Raw genomic sequence first — 19,156 nt, 5'->3', positions numbered from 1 at the left:
AAAATTTACTCCCTTCTTCATCGTATTTCTAACTTCAAATCTTCTTTCATTAACTTACATTATTTCCACAACCGGAACACCGTGCAATGCGTAAGCATTGGAATTTTTCTTGTTCTAAGGCACATGCCAGATGATAGGTGCCAATTTAACTATATTACTCTTGGTCTTTTGGTTTCCTTGAGTGTCATTGATTCCGCTTCTCTTGTTAGATGATCAAAGAACCCTTCATTATTACCGGGCTCTGCAGGTATCTGGAAAATAACATTCTGTGGTACTGCGGTACGTGACCTTGGGGAAACATGTAGTTTAAGCTGAGCAATAGCAAAGCCTGTTACTCCAGTGCACTGTCAGAAATGTTCGAGAAAGAACGGAGAAATAATGGATATTAATCCGAAACTTCTGCATGAAGATCTCCTTAAAGGCAAACTCTGGGCTATCACGAGAAAACGTTTGCAACCAGGAAAAGGAGGGGGGGTAGGTGAGGCTCTCCTTGTTTGGTTCAGTTTTCATAAATTTGAGGGAGGGCTAAGGATGCAAGTAAGGTGGTAGATGTACACCCCTGGGGCACAACAAGACTCCCGCGCACCTGACGCGCTTCATCGCAGACGAACCTCCGCCGTGCTCACACTGCGGGTCCGCGGGCTCCTCCGACGCCGCCCACTTTATCGATGCCTGCCCCATGGCAGACTGTGCCTTCGTCGAAGATGAAATGGTCGAAGCAGATCTTGCCCCGTCTCTGCACGACATCATGCACCATCCCCTCATCGCCCTGCGCCACCTGCCTCAGCTGCCCTCCTTGCCTCAAACCCTCTCCTGAAGTTTCAACCCCCCCCCCCTTTTTTTTTAAACCCCTGGCTAACTTGAGCCTCTAGGCTCCGAGGCCATCACCCCCGAAGTCTCTCTCTCTAGATGTACGCCAGACCGTGTCTTGTCGTAACTGGCTTCATAATGCAGCTCCAGTTACGTCAATCCAAGACCCCAATCTGGCCAACTGCCTAAGTGGGGCCCGTGAACCCCCTTCCCTCATCTCGTTGATAAGGTCGTGCAGAGACCTATCGGAAGGCGCTATAGAAATTTTCAACAGGTGGGTGATTCCGCGCGTAGAGGGCGTTTTCGTGTCCACACCCTCCCCTGAGAGAACTTATTCGAGTGCAGTCTATTTGTGCACTCAAGAGTCTTGGGCACTGGACTAGCTTGTTACCTTTGTATACGGACTTTCAAGGCTAACATGTGACGCGGGAGAGGGGCCAAAAGGGTCGATTTTGTAAGTCCCGTCATGTCCATTCGCACCTTATACCAACTTTGCGGCTCTATAACCCTTTGTTCCATTCAAATCTTCGAATTCCACACACACCCATCAAATCTCTAACTAATAGTGACTATCTTGCTTGAATTTGAAGATCGTATATTGATTGTAAGTGTACTTTCAGAACGCGTACTAAATGTCCACCGTACTCCGACTTTTACCTTAGCGGTTTCAAAGTGAGCACCACAAAAACTACTAGGAGTGCTCCCTGCTCAAAACCACCACCGTACTTAGAATCAGCACGGTCTGTTTACCATATGAACGAGTTTCGGTGGCGAAAAAGCGAGGGGGCTGATTGTGCGAATGGAAGTTGCGTGTGAAATCGGTGGGTTGTAACAATTGGTGTAATTTCCGTATGCCCCTCTCGCTCCTCCTCTATCGGGTTTTGAAAGACATCCTACACTGTGGCAAAAAGGTACGGAAAATTCTGTTTATTTTTTTGCCAGTATTCTCCGTAGCCCTCTTATCAATATTCTCCGTAGGCTCTTACAGTATTTTCCGTAGGACCGCACAGTTTTCTCCGTAGGACCGCACAGTCGTCTCCGTAGGGCCTGGAAGACTGTAAGCCCTACGGAGAATACTGTGCGGTCCTACGGAAAATACTGTAAGAGCCTACGGAGAATACTGACAAGGGGGCTACGGAGAATTACCACAACCTGTTTACAGAATTTTCCGTAGCTTTTAGCCACAGTGTACACGTGAAAAGATGTGTCTTGACGTCGAACTAGTGTGCCAAACTTATGGCATATTTCTGTGGCGATAGGCATTTGCAGTGAGCCAGAAACACCTGTTTGTAATTTCCGTTAAGCGTAATTTCCGTCATATTTTCAGGAAATTCCGTCATATTTTATAGGGGGAGAAAACGAAAGTGAACTTGTAGCTCGCCCACGCTTACAGTGTCTTCCTGGGGTTCAATTGATGCCATCTAGGCAAAATTCCGGCCAAACAAGCAAGATTGATTTCGTGACTTCCTAAGGTGGCTAAAACGGCCCCTACGCACGGAATCACCCGCCCGTCAGTAGATGAGCTGGGAAAGCAGCTGGAGGAAGTCGGAAAAGCACCATTCAAACCGAACCAAAAACTCCACAGACTGCAACAACACCTCATACCGGGGCTGTATCATGGTCTTAAGAGTCTGTGAATCAATGCACTTCGCTATCGCTCAGCCAATAATTGAAGTTTGACAAGTTGCGGCATTAATTATTTCGCAGTTTCTGGTGCGACAAGGAATCCGATCCCCAGGGGGGCGGGAAATTTCACTAGGGAAACTTTCGTGAAGATCCAGTTTAAAGTGCTTGGTTTTTTTTGGCCCTTTGATTTAAAGATTTTAACTCTTGATTTTCAAATTCGCTTTGCACAGATCTAAAGAGCACAAAATTTGTGGTGTTCCTAGGAGCTGCAGCGGGACTTCCAATTTAACAACACAGGGTCAAGTTAAAAATGGCGAGGTTTTTTAAATTCATGATTTCTTTTTATAGGGAATTGCCTTAATATCAGGTAAGGTGAGGGGTGTGGAGGAGCAATTAGCCTAATTGCCCCTAGGTTTAAGCCCTTTCCTCGATGCTAAGCGTCTCCTGCCAGAGCACATTTATTTTCAGAAACTGAACAAGTTTCGCATCTCAAAACATGCACGTTTTGCCGTTGATGGTAATGGAGCAAGATTTAAGAGGCCAAAAACCAACGTGTTTAGTTTTCAGGCCCGTCGTTCATAATGACATTTGATCTCTCTCTTCGTTTGCAGCCTACATTCACCCGGGAAAACTAAAGCCGTAAAAATTTTTTTGTTCTTGAGCATACAACGGAGTTCAAGACGTACACCGGGTCTTAAACGTAAAGTTTTACTCAAGGCAAGCCGACTTATACATAACAGGTAAGGAGGGTGGGAGTGCGGAGGCTTCTTTTACGGGTTTGCCGGAACGGGCCCTTTATGCTAAGCGTCTCCGCCCGACCAGGTGTGTCAGACAATTAAAGTTTATGCTCAAAAATGGGTAACGAGATGGTAATGGAGACAAGATTAAGAGGCCAGCGAAATGTTTAGGCAGGCCCATGTTTCTTAAGTAATGACACTTTGGCGTCTCTTCCTTCCTGGATGCCTACATTCACTGGTAAAACTAAAGCGTAGTTGTACGCTTCATTCAAGCATACAACTATGCTTCAAGGCTGTACGCCCTTCTTGAAACGTACAACTACACCTCAAGGCAATGCCACCATACATACAGGTAAAGGAGGAAAGGAGCGGAGGCTCTTGTACGCTTTACGAACGCCTTTTACCAGTGTACCGCATACCGGTGTGTCTGATATTAATAGTTTTTGAGGGTGAAGTCAAGGAACGGCTTTCATCAAAGCCTCTCTTTAACCAAGTGTTTATCTATTGCTTTTTCGTTGGTGGTACCAAACAGCGTGAGTTCAGTACTTAAAGGGTGGCAGCGTGACAGGCATCTAATTCACCACCCTTCACTGCCGTTGTTCTCTTCAGGGGGTGATGTGCCTGTTGAGAGTGATGTGCCGGGTGAGGAGCTTCCTCCAGCGCACGCAGGCATCGACTTCCCTTGATGATAGCAGCGGCCCTCCTTATAGTGTGGACATGCCTTGTAACAAACAAGGGACTGGCCGTCACAGCAGTTGCCGAGTCCGGCTCCTTCACACGGTTGGTCGTGCGTCTGGCATGCCTCGGACCCTAGGAAAATAAGAAACATCGGAAGTGAGCAGACAGCTTAAATCTCTTCCGGCTCGTCGTACGCTGTTGTTCAACGAGATATTTGATCCAGGAAGCGAAAGAAGGGGTTAAGTCGAGTTGATTCAGTGACCTCTTATCAGTCTATCAAGTAAACATGAGCGAAAATTTGGTCCCAAAATAAGTGTAGTGAGACAGTCCCATCCTCTTGCATCTATTTTTAGATGACATTCCACACCTGTACTCCCACCTGCAAGGTTTAGCCCTTGCCAAAGTGCACGGATTCAACTGGACTTATCCCCTTCTTCTGCTTCCTGGATCATTTTGGATCGTACCGCATAACTTACCCAAGGCTAAAGCGAAGACCACGCAGATCCCAACTAACAGGTACAGACGAGCCATCTGGAAGCAAAGATCGCGTTGAGAATAAAAGTTCAAAAGCCTCATTTCGGCTCAAATGGGCGGACGGGTGAAGCCAGCGTTCTTCTCACTTTCAACGGGCTGTAAGCGTGAGAAGAAGCGCCGTAGGGTCAGTATTGGGATAATAATGGGGCAATTTCGGTAATATCACTGAGAATGAAAGAGTCACCACCATCGCCCTTTCATTGGGTGAAGCACGCATCGTCGCTCAAATTTGAGTGATGATCCAGGGGTGGCCAAAATTTGGACAGTCGTAAAACCGTCGCCCAAATTTGGGTAACGTCGTCGGCGACGCCGTGAGGTCCCCGATGACGTTCTTCCGGGGCCACCACGATGACCGCCATGAGGCTTTGAGGCCTCCGGTCATCGTGGTGGCCCCGAAAGGACGTCATCGGGGACCTCAGGGCTTCGCCGACAACGTTACCCAAATTTGGGCGACCTAACGCCTGTTACCAAATTTCGGGTGATCAATTTTTCGTTACCCAAAATTGGGCAACGAAGTTGCATCACCCATTTAAAGGGTGATAGTGATGGTGGTGACCCATTCATTCTCAGTGATGGTTTCTACTAGTCTTCAATGGCGCGTAGGATTGTTTGTAACGCATTTATATGATACGGTACCCTGTTCCAGAAGACGTTAAAATAATATCCAAAACTTACTTAGTTTTGCAGTTGTGTTAAATAAACTATGAAAATTCGTAGTTGTAAGTTTGGGGTAAGAATGGGACACTGGGGCAAAAATGGAACAGGGGCTTAACATCCACTTGATTTCTAAATTCGCATTTCTTTGAGCAGTTATGGCCGCGCCGATGAGAAAGGATTCTAGACACCTAGATGATCATTTTGAGCATAAACATGTCATTTTGAGACGTTTTAAACTGCTAAAACTTATCAAGATAAGAAAGTGTCCTAGTTTCGCCTAAGTTTTCGGTGTCCCATTATTGCCCCCAACTGACCCTGGATGCACTTTGGTCATTTATTTCAATACTAGGGTCAGAGACCTGCCGATCGCACCCTCGAAAAGTTCTTTTTGGCGGTCTGACGAAGGAGGCCCCCATTGCCTCAGGCGGCCCGCTTCTTCCTTCTTAAATTTCCTGATCGATTATGAAAACCTCTTACAGTCAAATTATTCTTTGATTATAAAAGAAATACACGTAGTAAAAGGGTTCGTGACCTTTTTTAAAAAATAATCGCGGAAATTTTACGTTATTTATGAAAACATTAAACTTACACTGTAAATGTTTTACGGTGAAAGGCTGCACCAACATATTATGGTGGAGACTTTCTCTATAATACCAACGAAATTCATCTAAACATCTGTAAATTACAGTCAATTCCGAATGGTATGTTATAGAGGCAGCGGCACCACCATAATATGGAACATTTTCACCATAATATGGAGAATCTTCACTGGACAACATTTAGAGTGTACGCAACGGAACGCCCTCAACCGTTCCTTTCATCGAAACGCGTTTCCGCCACAAAATGTGCGTCACTGAATAAAATAGAAACTTGAGAATAAGCAAATTAACGAAAACCTCTCTCCGTTACGACGAAGTGCGAAAAAGATGCATTTAGTGGTTGCCAGCGAACTCCCTACTTCTCTAAAAATCGAAGAGCGTACATTGTATGCTCTAACTGGAGCATGCCTGCCAAGCATGCACTTACAAGTGCATACATGCCATACACGCTTACTGTAGCATGCATCTTGTGCATGAGGGATAGGGAGTTGCCTGCATCAGGAAGCGTGCACTAGAAAGTCCATGCTTGGTAGGCATGCGCTAGCAAGAGCGTGCTTGCAGGTATGCTCCAGTTAGGGCATTCAATGCACGCTCTTCCATTTGTAGAGTTCGTAAATACTAACTTCCAAAGAGTAAATACAGCTCCCCCGGACTGGCAATATTTTTGTCTTTAGTCCATGCTTGAGTTTTGTCCCATTCTGACCCACTGCGCTGCAAAGCTAGCGGTAAGTTTGTTTGCCAACAATTTGCCAAGCCGTTTTGTATCGGAACCTTGCCACAATTTTTGGCAAGCTGTGGAGTACTTCCGGGCTAGGCTAATTTTTTCGGTATGAAAAATACGGCCTGAAACTTTTGTGGCAAGCAAACTTACCGCTGACATAACAGTGTTTCCGGTGTGGAATGTTTCATCAATGTCACTTTCTTTCTCAGCAAAACGCTGGTTCTGGACTGTCTTACCTTGAATGTGACGTTAAGCAGTGCTGCTGTCGAAGCTCTTCACACGACTGTTCCCTGAGCCCTTCCTTCTCCCGTTTATAAAGCCAAGGCCCATGTCTCGATCAGGTCTACTGTTTCGCGATAAGAACAGTAGAGGCGATCCCACGAGTCCCACGGGGACTCCCCGATCGTCCGCGTTGATACTGGGATCTTCATGCCGAAATTGGACGATTGCGCCACTTCCACCAGAAAAGTTCAGCAAAAAAAAAACATTTTTTTTATATTTAAAAAGAAAATAGTACAACTTGCGTTTTTATTTGAAACATTTTCGTGGCATTTTCGAAAGCGCTGCTGTTCCGTTATAAAAGCAGCTACAGATCTCATCTCTAGCGTATTCAACAGGTCTTGAGCCGGCTTTTAAGCATGGCATTAGACCATTTGATCGTTTATTTCAGACGATCAAATGGTCTAATGCCATGCTTGAAAGCCGACTGAGTGAGTGTAACATGTCTTTTGACGCTTTTCCCAACGGAATACAAGTCTGCACATTTTGAGCAATACTTAAAGAACTTTAAGGCACGTTTCTTTTTTATCACATTTTCCCGCAGATTTCGGAATTAAAACCCATTATCTTGGTACCACTAAACTACGAGTCGTAGGGCAACAGTTTCTGTTATCGGATATCACGACACCGTAGCAGACTTCCGAAGTTCGAGCCAATTCGGTAAGATCGCCATTATGCTCTTTGGTAGCTAGAAAGAATTCGACTCATTTTCTGTTTTGCTCAACGGATAGTAGATAACGAATATGGTCTTAAATTTAAGCTGCACTAACCTAACTGTCTACTTAGCACGCACTTACAAATGCATGCCTGCAAATACATACTTACAAACGCATGCTTGGTCAAGTACACACTTACAAATGCATATGCGTAGCATGTAGTTATATGGCGCCGAGCATGCTGTTGTAAGTGTGTAATTGCCAAGCATGCGTTTGTAAGTGTGTACTTGAGAGCATGCATTTGTACGTGCGTGCTAAGTAGACAGTTAGGTTCGCAGTGTGGAACCAAAGCTGGATTTCAATATGACCATAAAACTTAAAACTTTAGAAAAAGAAATATTTACGTTTGAACACATTTAAGCCAAAGCAGCGGTTTATAGAAGGAAAACTACTGTTCGGTTTGGTGTAGGGAAGGGAAATTAACATTGATTGACACCAGAGTCAGAATTGGATTCCGACATAACTGCCCGAGGTATTTTAGTTTTCCACTCAAATAATGGCCGAAATAACAGTTTTTAATTTTTCTAACTTTATACTGAAACTTAAGAAAAATCCCAGACAGTTTGTTATGGGAGCTTTAATGAAAACGTCATCAATTTGTGATGAGATTGTCATCATTTCAAAGTGATGAAAATATCAACCACGTGTTTAAAGTGACAACAAATTTTCACAGTGAGGGGGGTACCCTTTCTTGCGCCTTCCTTTGACCGACTTGCACCCGAGGGGTGAATCACAGGCGTACTGATGACAGTGTACTCACAATCTCAAATTCATCAAAATTCGCTAGTTTAAAGTAAGATTTAGTGTTGCGTATTGTCTAAAAGACCAATTAAAGCCTTTACACGTATAAAAATTTGATATTTACGAGTTTTGTAAGGTGTACTCACCCGTACTCATGTGTACACCAGAGCGCTGAGTGATTCGCCCCTCGCTTGCACCCCTTCCCTCCGGACGTAAGAAAAAGAAAAATACACTGGTAAAACTAAAGCGTAACTCCATGCTTGAGACAAGCATAAAGTTACGCTTGAAGACGTTACGCTTGAAATCAAGCACACGCTAGAAATTCCCCCATGCTTTTAGATGGGGGAAATCTTGGCAGATGAGCCTGTTACGCTTGATTTCAAGCGTAAACTGATTACGCTTGAAAACAGTAGGTAAGGGAGGGTGGGGAACCATGACCACTTTTTTTTGTGCCTCCCTCTACTTCACCGTGTGGTTCGAAAAGTTAAGTTTCCAGCATGAGGGGATTCATTGGACCTCCAAGGACCTCTTCCACCCATTGGAACTTGTCTGCAATGCACGGCAGGCTTACAGAACTTTTTGGAAAATAAAACGCAAAGTGGTCATGGCGCCCCACCTATGGGGTACCATGACCACCCCGTTGGGCACCATGACCATGGTAATTTTATGGCCCAAAAAAGTGTACTTTCTACCGGTATTCTCATTGAAATTGTTTATGTCGCTGTCCTTACCATCAGGCCAGTCAACTTAACTAAAAAAACACTGTAAATACCTTCGAAGTATCAAACGTTTTAAGATGCCTTAAAATGGACGGTTTAAAACAGTTAACGCTCTAAGGCTTTCAAATTTCACATCCAAAGCTATGACATGTGTTAAAATTTTATGTTAGTCTTGCTAAGACGAATCGAAATTCGTATGCAGATTTCAATTTGGTAAACTTTAAGAAAATTATCGCGGTTACTACACTGCAAACAAGTGAATTAAATTCTGTTTCTCATAATGCCAGAGCCATCTTTGTGCAAAGTAGCCATGGATCGCCTTCGCGGCCAACTTTTGCGGTTTGGAGCTCATTTAGTGCAAGAGAAACTACCATTTCAAGTCTCAGTTTCAGAACCATTCTTAATCATCCTGGTGATTCACGATTTGTGATAAAACTATCTATTCTGCAGCAATTATTCAACCTTTATACAATTTCAGAAGCAAACAGCAAATTTTCGACGAAAATAAATCATTATCAGGCCAAAATATGAGAAAAAACACTCAAATATGTATGGTCATGGTGCCCCACCAAAAAGTGGTCATGGCTCCCCACGATGCAGTTTCCGACTCAAAGGCTCCCCGAGCAAGCATAAAGCTACTTAGAATTAAATGTGATGTTGGATATTTTGCCGGAGAGCCGACATTTTCAGAAAAACCTAAGACATCGAACTTATCTCCTCAAATGTGAGAGTGAGAAAAAATATCTCAGATTTGAAAACCGCCCAATTGAGCCAAAACGCTGTAACAAAAATTTTGGCGAGGTGCTATGGTCGTACCCTTGAAGCTAGGAGGTAGGGCTCTGGCTGAAATTAGTTAGAATTCTATTCTCTCGAAAGTCCAGTCGACCGGTTGCCGTCGGCAAAGTAGTTCCCGAGAGCGAGAGGGGTGGTCATGGTGCCCCAGTGGTCATGGTGCCCCACCCTCCCTTAATACTACGCTTTAGTTTTACCAGTGTACAACTTTGTACAGTATTCTTTAATCAAAACAGCAGATGACATGAAGTCCTTTCACCCACACAGACACACACTGCTTTGGCCTGGCCATAGTAAACAACGGTACGCCACACTACGTCATACAACTTGCCTCACGCAGTGATTGGTGGCATTCTTCCGTGGCGGTGGTTTGGGGAGGGGAGGGAGGGCCGGCTCAGCCAGCGATTGTGCCCGGGAATCCCCGCGCTGCGGGCAGCCCTCCCCGCTTTTGGCTTCATCACCGGCGAAACGCGTCCATACCTACTCAGAAGCAAACGTAACTAACCATGAAACCAGTGCTTTGTGCAGCGCTCTGGATGTGCTTATCCTTGTTCTCATTGGTGTCTGCCTGTTCAGAACCTGGGAAGCGACTCATAAGCTCAGGGGTCAGCTGCAGAGTGAAAGAGAAAATTCTCGCTGCGCACAACAAACTTCGACAGAAGGTCGCGAATGGAAACGTCGCGGATCAGCCTGGAGCTACAAACATGAAAGAAATGGTAAGCACTCGGATTCTGCTTCCCGGAGGCTGGTCGTTTAGAGGGAGACGTCTGCTGATTTCGGTATCAAGTCGTATATGGAAGGTTTTCGAATTTTCTGATTTCTACGGAAGTCATTTTAGAAAGAGAGAGTACCCTTTTTCTGTGAAAAACATGTGAAGTGCTTTTAACATGTATGAGCCCCAGTAAAAAGCATTTTGTGCTTTGTAAATGTATTAAAATAAGGCAGCAGATGATTCGAGAAATAATTCAAGCATTTAATTACATAAACTACTTGAATTCTTATGATACGAATCACCCCCAATGCCTGTTGCGCCAAAAGTACGTCCCTAACCATCACTGGACAAAGTTAGGGCAACTAACGGCATGTGGTTACGTTGTAAAGGGGTCACGCTTCAAGGCTCCAACGGTACTTCGATGGTGATTCATACCTGGGGAGCCTCAGGCAGAAACTTCCTAGAACTCAAAATTTAAGATTGCCTCGTCTCGGTGAACTCTATATTTCAGACTCTCTCCAAAACTTTCCCTGAGCACCGATCACATCCGCTTCGATTGTTCAAGGACCCTCTACCTTAAGCGAAAGAGGAACCATACTCATGTTTTCTTTTGAACCCTCCTCTTAAATTAATAAACGCATTTATTACGAATCGCCCCACTCCCCCTTACTGTTGGGGGTGGGGTTGTGTTAGACACCGTAGGGTGCCGCCAACAGTGCTTTCGCTTCGCCATACCTGCATTAATTCATTTATCTCTCACCGCATGCGCTGTGCCCGACCCCCTCCAAGGTGAGGTCAGGGACGTTCGGGCTTTAAGTCCACGTCTGCCCTGGGCTATTGTTCGCAATAGTTGCTAACGCCTGACCAGGGGTAGTGGTGAAGGTTTGCGCCTATTGCATGCCATGCTAATAATTATGAGTGTCTGCTTGTTTGCTGGTTGCTTTTGTTCACTGACTAGATACAAGGACATGATTGACACCTTTATTTACTATCGGAGAGCTGAAGATCAATCCAGGAGTTAAGGTCTTGGAGCTGGTAGAACTCCCGCAGGGCTTGATCACGATCCTCTTCTTCGAGGGGGTATGCACTCGCGTAATAGTCGGTTCACTCTATCTGTAATAGCACGCGTAATAATACGCGTAATAGTCGCGTAATAGCCGAAATTGTCAAAATTTTATCAATTTTGGTGTGTTTTAGGCCGTTTTTAGCTAAATTCCGATTAATTTGTGGCGTAATAGAGCGTAATAGCGTTATAGTCGGTACACAGGTTCAGAGAGCGCATACCCTCTCGCTCTTCTTCCTCAAGGATAGACTGATGGACTGTGTCCTGCCCTGAGCGATTTATGGTGTAGTCGAGCTCAGCGGTCTCCTCAGCCACCCATTCTTGGTATTCGTGATCCCGCCACGAACCGGCTCCGGACGAATACCGTGGAGAGTCTGAGGACAGGCCAAGTGATCCATGAAGCGGAAGAAGGGAGTGAGTTGACTTATCTCCAAATTGATTTTTTATCTTATTATTGTGCCTCAGGATAGTTTGCATCTTTACGCCAAATTATTTGACTCAATTCCCAGTAGTTTAGGAGAAAATCCACATGGAAAATGGATACAACTCAACTTGACCCTTATTTCGGACTCAATTTCATCGGAAAATGGAGTCAACTCAACCGATGTCCTCCACTGTGGCAAAAAGGTACGGAAAATCCTGTTAATTTTTTTGGCAGGATTCTCCGTAGCCCTCTTATAATATCTCCGTAGGCTCACAGTATTCCTCGTAGCCGCACAGTATTCTCTGTAAATCCGCACAGTGTTCTCCGTAGGACCTCGAAGACTGTATAGTCCTACGGAGATCACTGTGCGGTCCTACGAGAATACTGTGCGTCCTACAAAATACTGTAAGAGCTACGGAGAATATTGATAAGGGGCCTACGGAGAATTACCACAGCTGTTTACAGAATTTTCCGTAGCTTTTTGCCACAGTGTCATGACTCCGTTTCACATAATAGCAAAAGGAGATAAATCAACTTGTGTCTGAGTTGTCTCCATATTCCATCTCGTTTGGGAGAACTAAGTAAACATGGTTCTTTAGTTCATTCTAACGTCAAGATTTAAATCACAGAAACCGTCTAGAGAGTAATTTTTACACTTTTGAAAATTTTTAGTTATTACTGATGCTTTTTTGACAAAAATGCAATTACATCATTCATCTGAATGGATTTAATTTCCCCTGCAAACAGTTTTTTGTTTCCCCCTGAGAAATGATGAAAATTGAGATATCCCCTTCTTCCGCTTCATGGATCAAGTGTCAGGGTGTGGGAGCTGCACCACAAAGGAGGTAATGAGGTATGGTATTCACCAGAAGAATCGTCAGACAAGGAATCGGAGAGGTCGATCGCGCCACTTTGGAGATGACCCATTCTGGTTAGTCAGGAGGCAAGCAGTGTGTGCTACAGGTAAACAAACAACAACAGTGTGCCAGTGCGCCGCCATCGCGCGACCCCGGCCCCGGCCACCTACCCCCACCCCAGTCGGAGAGAATGGTTAGTTGTGGAATTACAGGGTGTCGCCAGCACTTCACTTGTCATACACAAAAATAATTAAAGCAGCCCAACACCTACAAGCCAAGCATGTGCACTTCTACTCTTCATCCGAAGAGCTAGCCACAATCAGCTGTCGTCCGTCATTGTCGTGCTCGTCTCGTCCGTCCTCTGTTGAACTGTAGCCCTCCTGGACCGAGTCCACGTAGGCCGCGAAGGCCCTCTTGTCCGCAGCCAGAGCCAAACATCCCTGTGGGGTTGCTGGGAGCCTAGCGAAGTGGCCCTCAAGCCCCTCGATGAAAGTGTGGCACGGTCGCCCCACCTTCTTGCCAAGGTCAAGGTGAAGTGCTCGGCGGAGGTAGTGGCCGGGCGGGCGAGGAGCAATGGGTCCCGAGCCGGCGGATTATAATACCGGATTGGGTCGTCCGGCTCACGTCCCCGCCCAGCTAGCAGCCAGCAAGCCTTGCGGATTTGTAGGAGAGGTGGTTGGGTGTGAAGCGATCAGTGTTTCTGCCCTTCCCACTTTCACCCTATGGCACGCAGTGGTAGATCCAGAGGCGGCCTATTGGGGGGGGGACAAAGTCGCACTTTTTGCCTATACTCACAGGGGCTGAGTAGCACTCTTTGCCTACCTTTCAGGCGGCTATCAAGGGGCTATGGTGGGGGCAAAAACCCCATTGCCCCCCCTCCCCCTGTATCCGCGCCTGATGGCACGCATGTTGCTCGAAACCAGAAATCGCCCCACTCCCCCTTACTGTTACACCTACAAACGTACATATCTTTGTCAGCTTTGAGGACTTCTCGGAACAAGCGTTCGTCACAAAGTTGTACGTTTCGGGCATTACCCACCCTGGTCAAGTCACAGATTTCCCTAAAATTTTGCTGCAACTTGTTCCGCTTTCGGCAGACTTGGGACAATGAGTTGGCGCGGGACGCCCAGCGGTGGGCCGAATCCTGCCCAGACGACCACGGCCACTTTCATCAAGACCGTGAGTAGAACACATGCAACAGTGCATTGCAATTGTGACCATCTGAGCCGAAGCTACTACACTCTCATTCCAGGAACGTGACATCACGTTGAAAAACACGTGACGACAGGGTAACAACGGTTACCTGGTTTTCCCACCGGTGTAAATATCACGTCCCTTTGAGCATTGAGTCACATTTGTTTGGATGTTCTCATCTTATTTAATCAAGTAGACGTAGCGCCTAAAGGAATGAGACATTTTGTCACGCATTCGTTTCAACGTGATGTCACATTCCTGCCTGGGATACTTGTTAAAATATTTGTAGCAGCGGTTTTTTCTTTTCCAAAGATACTAACTGTAGGATGAATTTGAACCCACAGTTACGATCCCCAACTCCTAACAGTTTGAGACATGCAGTCACTCGTTTCTTCTGAATTCTCCTTAACAGAACTTTTACATTTAACCTAACTGGTTTAGAGTGCGGGGTATCTTTAAATGTAGTGTGATCGGATGAAGCTTAAAATCATCAATATTTGATCCAGGAAGCGGAAGAAGGGAATAACTTGACTTATCCCCAAATTGAGTTTTTATTTTATTATTGTGCCTTAGAATGGTTTACATCATTACACCAAATTATTTGACTGAATTCGAAGCAGTTTAGGAGAAAATCCACATGGAAAAAGGGTATAACTCAACTTAACCACTTTTACAGTCTAAATTTCATTGGAAAATGGAGATAACTCAACTTTAGTCTACATGAGTCCGTTTGACAAATTGGCAAAAGGATATAACTCAACTTGTGTTTTTATGAATCTTGTGTATAAAGAATCAACTCAACTTAACCCCCCCTTAATTTTAAATTTCAATTTGGAAAAAAGAGCTAAGTCCAAAAAATACACCAGAGCAACATACACTTTATGCATACTATTGTTCCACTTGACTTGTCTCCAAATTCCTCTTAGTTTAGGAAATATAAGGCGAACTGACTCTGTTTTCCATTTCAACGGAAAGTGATAAGTTGCAGAAATCCTCTACGGAGTGACCTTACACTTTGGATTTTTTTCCAAAATTCTACTAATGCTTTTTGAAATAATTAACATTTGCAACATTCATTTGTTTTGTCTTACTTTTCCCTGCTAACAGATTTTTGTTTCTCCTGAAAAATGGTCAAAATTGAGTTATCCCCTTCTTCCGCTTCCTGGATCATTTAAAAAAGTGGCATTGAATGTCTTATTTGTTTTAATAGCTGCCTGGGATTATAAAAGATAATAACCCAAAATTTTCATGTGTTTTGAAACCTGAAAATTTTTACTATATTAAACTAACTGGTGAGCCGTACACAAATTAACTTCTGTCTCTGTTCAGAATATTTTATGAGGATTAAAACAAAATTTATCTCACCGCTCTAACTTCAAAGGCACCCCGCACTGATTCAATTTTCCAAATGTCTGCGTTATCTTATCATTGAACTCTACAAGGAAATCATGCACTCGTTTCAAGCGGATTCACCTGAGTTTCCGCATCTGTCTTATTTTTGTAGGTCGGTTTCATGTTGGTCAAAATATTGGACAAACTTTCTCCGAGTCTCAATATTTTAGCTCTTCTTCCGATTTCGCCGAAACGATTCCTCGTTGGTTTGAGGAGGTGAACCAGTTCATCTTCGGCCGCTCTCGCATCAACCGTGCTACAGGCCACTACACTCAGGTAATGAGACGTCAGGGATGGGACAAGTTACTTCAATTTTTTTACCTTCACTGAAAATTGAATGGCGAGACTCATGGCCAAAATTTGGTGAGACAAAAAAGTCTCGCCATTCTGTGGCGAGAAGAAAAAGTCTCACCATTTTTTTGGCGAGAAACAAAAGTCTCACCATTTTTTGGCAACAAATGTCTCGCCAAAATATGGCAGTAATTAACTGGGATATATTACCCAGTATCCAATAGAGTGGGGTTGCAATTATTACCATATTTTGGTGAGACATTCGTTTCTCGACTCGTTGTCGACTGCTAGCTATGCTAACTGTGCCCTTTCGTAAACCTACCTTAACGCTTAACGTTGACTTTTTTTTTGTCTCTAGCTTGTTTGGGCGGACTCCCATCTGGTTGGCTGTGGTTATGCCTACTTCCACGACCAGATGAAAGGATACACTAAAGTCCATGTCTGCAACTACGGGCCTGCTGGAAACGTTCGCGGTCGCTCTCCTTATAGGGCTGGGTCACCAACATGTCTCGACGGAACGGTGGCTTCGTCAGAATACCGCGGCCTCTGTTGTACGTATATTAACAGTATCAGTGGTTTAGAAGGTGATGGCCAAAAGTCATTCGATGGCAGTCCCATGTTGGCTATTTAGGATGTGGTTGCCCCTCGAGCAGAAACAATAAAATAGAAACTGTTGCTCAATAAACGGAAGTGTGCGGATGATTCTACGCGTGGATGTCGTCTTCGTGTCCACTCCTCTCCCTCCCCCCCCCCCCTTTTCTCCCTTTTCCCTTTCCCTCATTCGTGTGCAGTCCATTTCTGCACTCCAAGAGTCTTTTTGGCACTAGCCTAGCTTCACTGCAAAGCCAGTGGTAAGTTTGCTTGCCACAAATTTGGCAGCCGTTTTGAATGCCAAAATTTGGCAAGCTTTGGTTGGCACTCTTCATAAGCTTGCCAAATTTTGGCAGTATTTCCGGGTGAAGCTTGCCAAATTTTGGCAAGCTGGGGAGTATATCCGGGCCAAGCTTGCCAATTTTTGGCATTCAAAACGGCTTGCCAAATCCGTGGCAAGTAAACTTACCACTGGGATTGCAGTGTTGTGATTTGGTGATAAAGTGATTCCTCCGCTCAGGATGACATTTTGTGCGTTAGCGAACACTGAAACCAAACGCGGAGAACTTCACATTTGAAATGCGGAGGAGTGGAAGTTTCAGTCTCCACACTTCAAACGTGGAGTTGTCCACGTTTGTACTACGCTAAGAGTGAGTGAGGTATCGCACACTTCAAGTGTGGAGACTGCAAACTCTGCACTTTTATGTGTGGAGACTTACTCCACACCAGGAAGTGTAGAGTTGTCCACGTTTGGTTTCACGGTGGAGTTTCTTCACGCTTCCTTTACTCAGCCAATCACTTAACTTTGTGAAAAATTTCTTGTGTTTACAGCTACGACTGACCACGTCGCCAGACTGCAGTGCAGGCGAAGGCACTAAGTTACAAGTTGAAGAACCTTTATTGCAAGACAATCCCAGAGGCGGACTCAGAGTTGACATGGGGAGGGGCAGAGTATCACTTTTTGTTGCATATACACAGGCGTGAAGTGTTAGTTTTAGTCTGCTTTTTAGGCCGTTATCTAAGGGTGGGGCGACATTGAAGCAAATTGACTAAGGTAAAAAATCAATTGTGGGTCACGAATCAATTGTGGGTCATTTTTTTCGACGGGTCACCGCAGACCCGACGGAGATTGAATCGATTTGAATTTCGCGGTAGACCTTCCTTCAACCTTTCTTTGTCTTCCCAAATAGCGTGTATGTCCGAGCGACGACTGTAACGGCTCCTATTAGGCTTCAAAGGAAGGCCCTCCAAAATGTCGAGAAAATGGCGCCCATCCAACGAGGCGAAAAATCGTATGTTTTTCAAATTGCCACCGTGAAGCTATTACGAGATAAAACGGGACGCCCTTGCTGATTTAGGTTCATAGTAGGTCAGGGAACATAAATTTACCATAGTACAGCCGAAATCATTCGATGCCATGGTGCGCGGGTGATGGCAAAGAAGCGTTCGCTTCCATGTCAGATCCATTATTTTAAACAAATTTTCCGGTAGTTTTTCTGCTATTTTTTGTTTGCTGCGCTTCTGAATGACTGATGTATCCCAGTAAATTCCATTTTTGTGCTCTGTCACATTTAGTATTACGATACGAAGGTTATGTTAAGCTACAGCCCCGAATTACAACGCTAGCTCTTACTTCCAGTCCGCCATCAGGCTTTTTTGTTGGGGAGGGGGGGGGCATTTCGGGGCTTACATAGCTCCCGGAAGGGAACCGCTCTCCAACTGCGGGCTAGGCACCCGAGGCCAGTCCGGCCCTGTTATAAGGAGTCAAATAAATCCCTAAAGACTATATATTCTGACTGAAATAGATAATAAACAATAGCAATACCTCATGATGACAGAGTGTGGTGTTGGATTGTCTACCACACCGGCGGCCCTACAATATGCACTTTAAAAGTTTCGTCTCTAATCCAGGACGTTTAACTCACATCTGTCTCATAGTGAAATTAGCCTGTTAATGTATTTTTCCTTTTTGAGTGAAAAACGTGTCTGCTTGGTTTATTGAGAACCAGGGACCTTTAATTAATGAAAATAAGAAAATATCTTGCAAAAGTGGTCAATTTACAAGCAAAAAGACGAAATGGCCCACAATTGATGTGACCCACAATTGATTCATTGTCCTACATATCCTGCAGTTTTCACGATTCCGAAAAACAAATTCAGAAGTGAATTTCTCTCGCATTTAAGCAAATCATATCCAAATTTGAGCTTCCTACAATGCTGACCCACAACTGGTTCCAAAAATCAATTGTGGGCCAAAACAGACTATTTTTAAAACAGCCACAGCTTAGTAAATAAGGATGACAGACAGGGCTACTATGCTGCAAAACTTAGTCCAAGGACCATAGTTAAGGCCGCACATGCACTTTTGTCACCAGGTCAGAATTAAAGGCCTTAATTTGGAATTTTCAAAAATGTGACCCACAATTGATTTTTTACCTTACTGCGATTCGAATTGGATTAAAAATGGGGACATTCGATTCGGGCGCAAGAAATAAAAAGAATCGAGTCGATTCAAGTCAACTTTTAATATTGCCGGTTCACACACCACCTCAAAAATTTTCCTCACTTCGAGGGGTCCTATAAAAATCGTATCTTCAACGCTCGTGAATTTTATCAAGTTTGACCAGGATTAGAGGGTAAACGGAATTTCTGCGCGCACTATTGGTCTCTCTGGTCTATCATCTTCAAGTGTGTGTGACTTAAATCACAAAATATTTTGATTAGTAGCTGTCTTAAATGATCAAACTTGGTGAAATTCGCTTGCGTTGCGGACAAGAATCTTTGAATAGGAGCGCCCAGATAAGATCTATTGAATGGTACCCCTCGACTTCTAAGTTTCCCAAACTCCTCTTCAACTGCAACAGCGCCAGAAGACCGGTGGAGCCGGCCAAAACTCTATACGTGCTTTGAGCTCCAGAGTCGCTGAATGGGACTTGAATCAAACGTGTGGCCCCACCAATGGATTGCTCTCCGAACGAGGAATCCATAGGTGGGGTCACACGTTCGGTTCAGGCCTGTTTAGC

The 19,156-nt window shown here is 44.6% G+C and overlaps 1 protein-coding gene across 1 annotated transcript; it reads left to right on the top strand.

The window, feature by feature from the left end:
• The first annotated feature begins 7,258 nt into the window (after nucleotides 1-7,258).
• On the top strand, nucleotides 7,259-18,660 carry LOC117649071 (venom allergen 3-like). Its single transcript, XM_034391479.1, has 6 exons — nucleotides 7,259-7,301; nucleotides 10,186-10,325; nucleotides 13,763-13,844; nucleotides 15,364-15,527; nucleotides 15,901-16,093; nucleotides 16,965-18,660. The coding sequence occupies exons 2-6, from the start codon at nucleotides 10,314-10,316 to the stop codon at nucleotides 17,009-17,011; spliced, it is 498 nt and encodes a 165-aa protein (XP_034247370.1). The 5' UTR covers nucleotides 7,259-7,301; nucleotides 10,186-10,313; the 3' UTR covers nucleotides 17,012-18,660.
• Nucleotides 18,661-19,156: the final 496 nt, after the last annotated feature.

The sequence above is a fragment of the Thrips palmi genome, unplaced genomic scaffold (assembly GCF_012932325.1).
Source record: "Thrips palmi isolate BJ-2018 unplaced genomic scaffold, TpBJ-2018v1 HiC_scaffold_4, whole genome shotgun sequence".
In the NCBI taxonomy this organism is placed as follows: Eukaryota; Metazoa; Arthropoda; class Insecta; order Thysanoptera; family Thripidae; genus Thrips; species Thrips palmi.
This window is presented reverse-complemented; position numbering and strand designations above follow the sequence as displayed.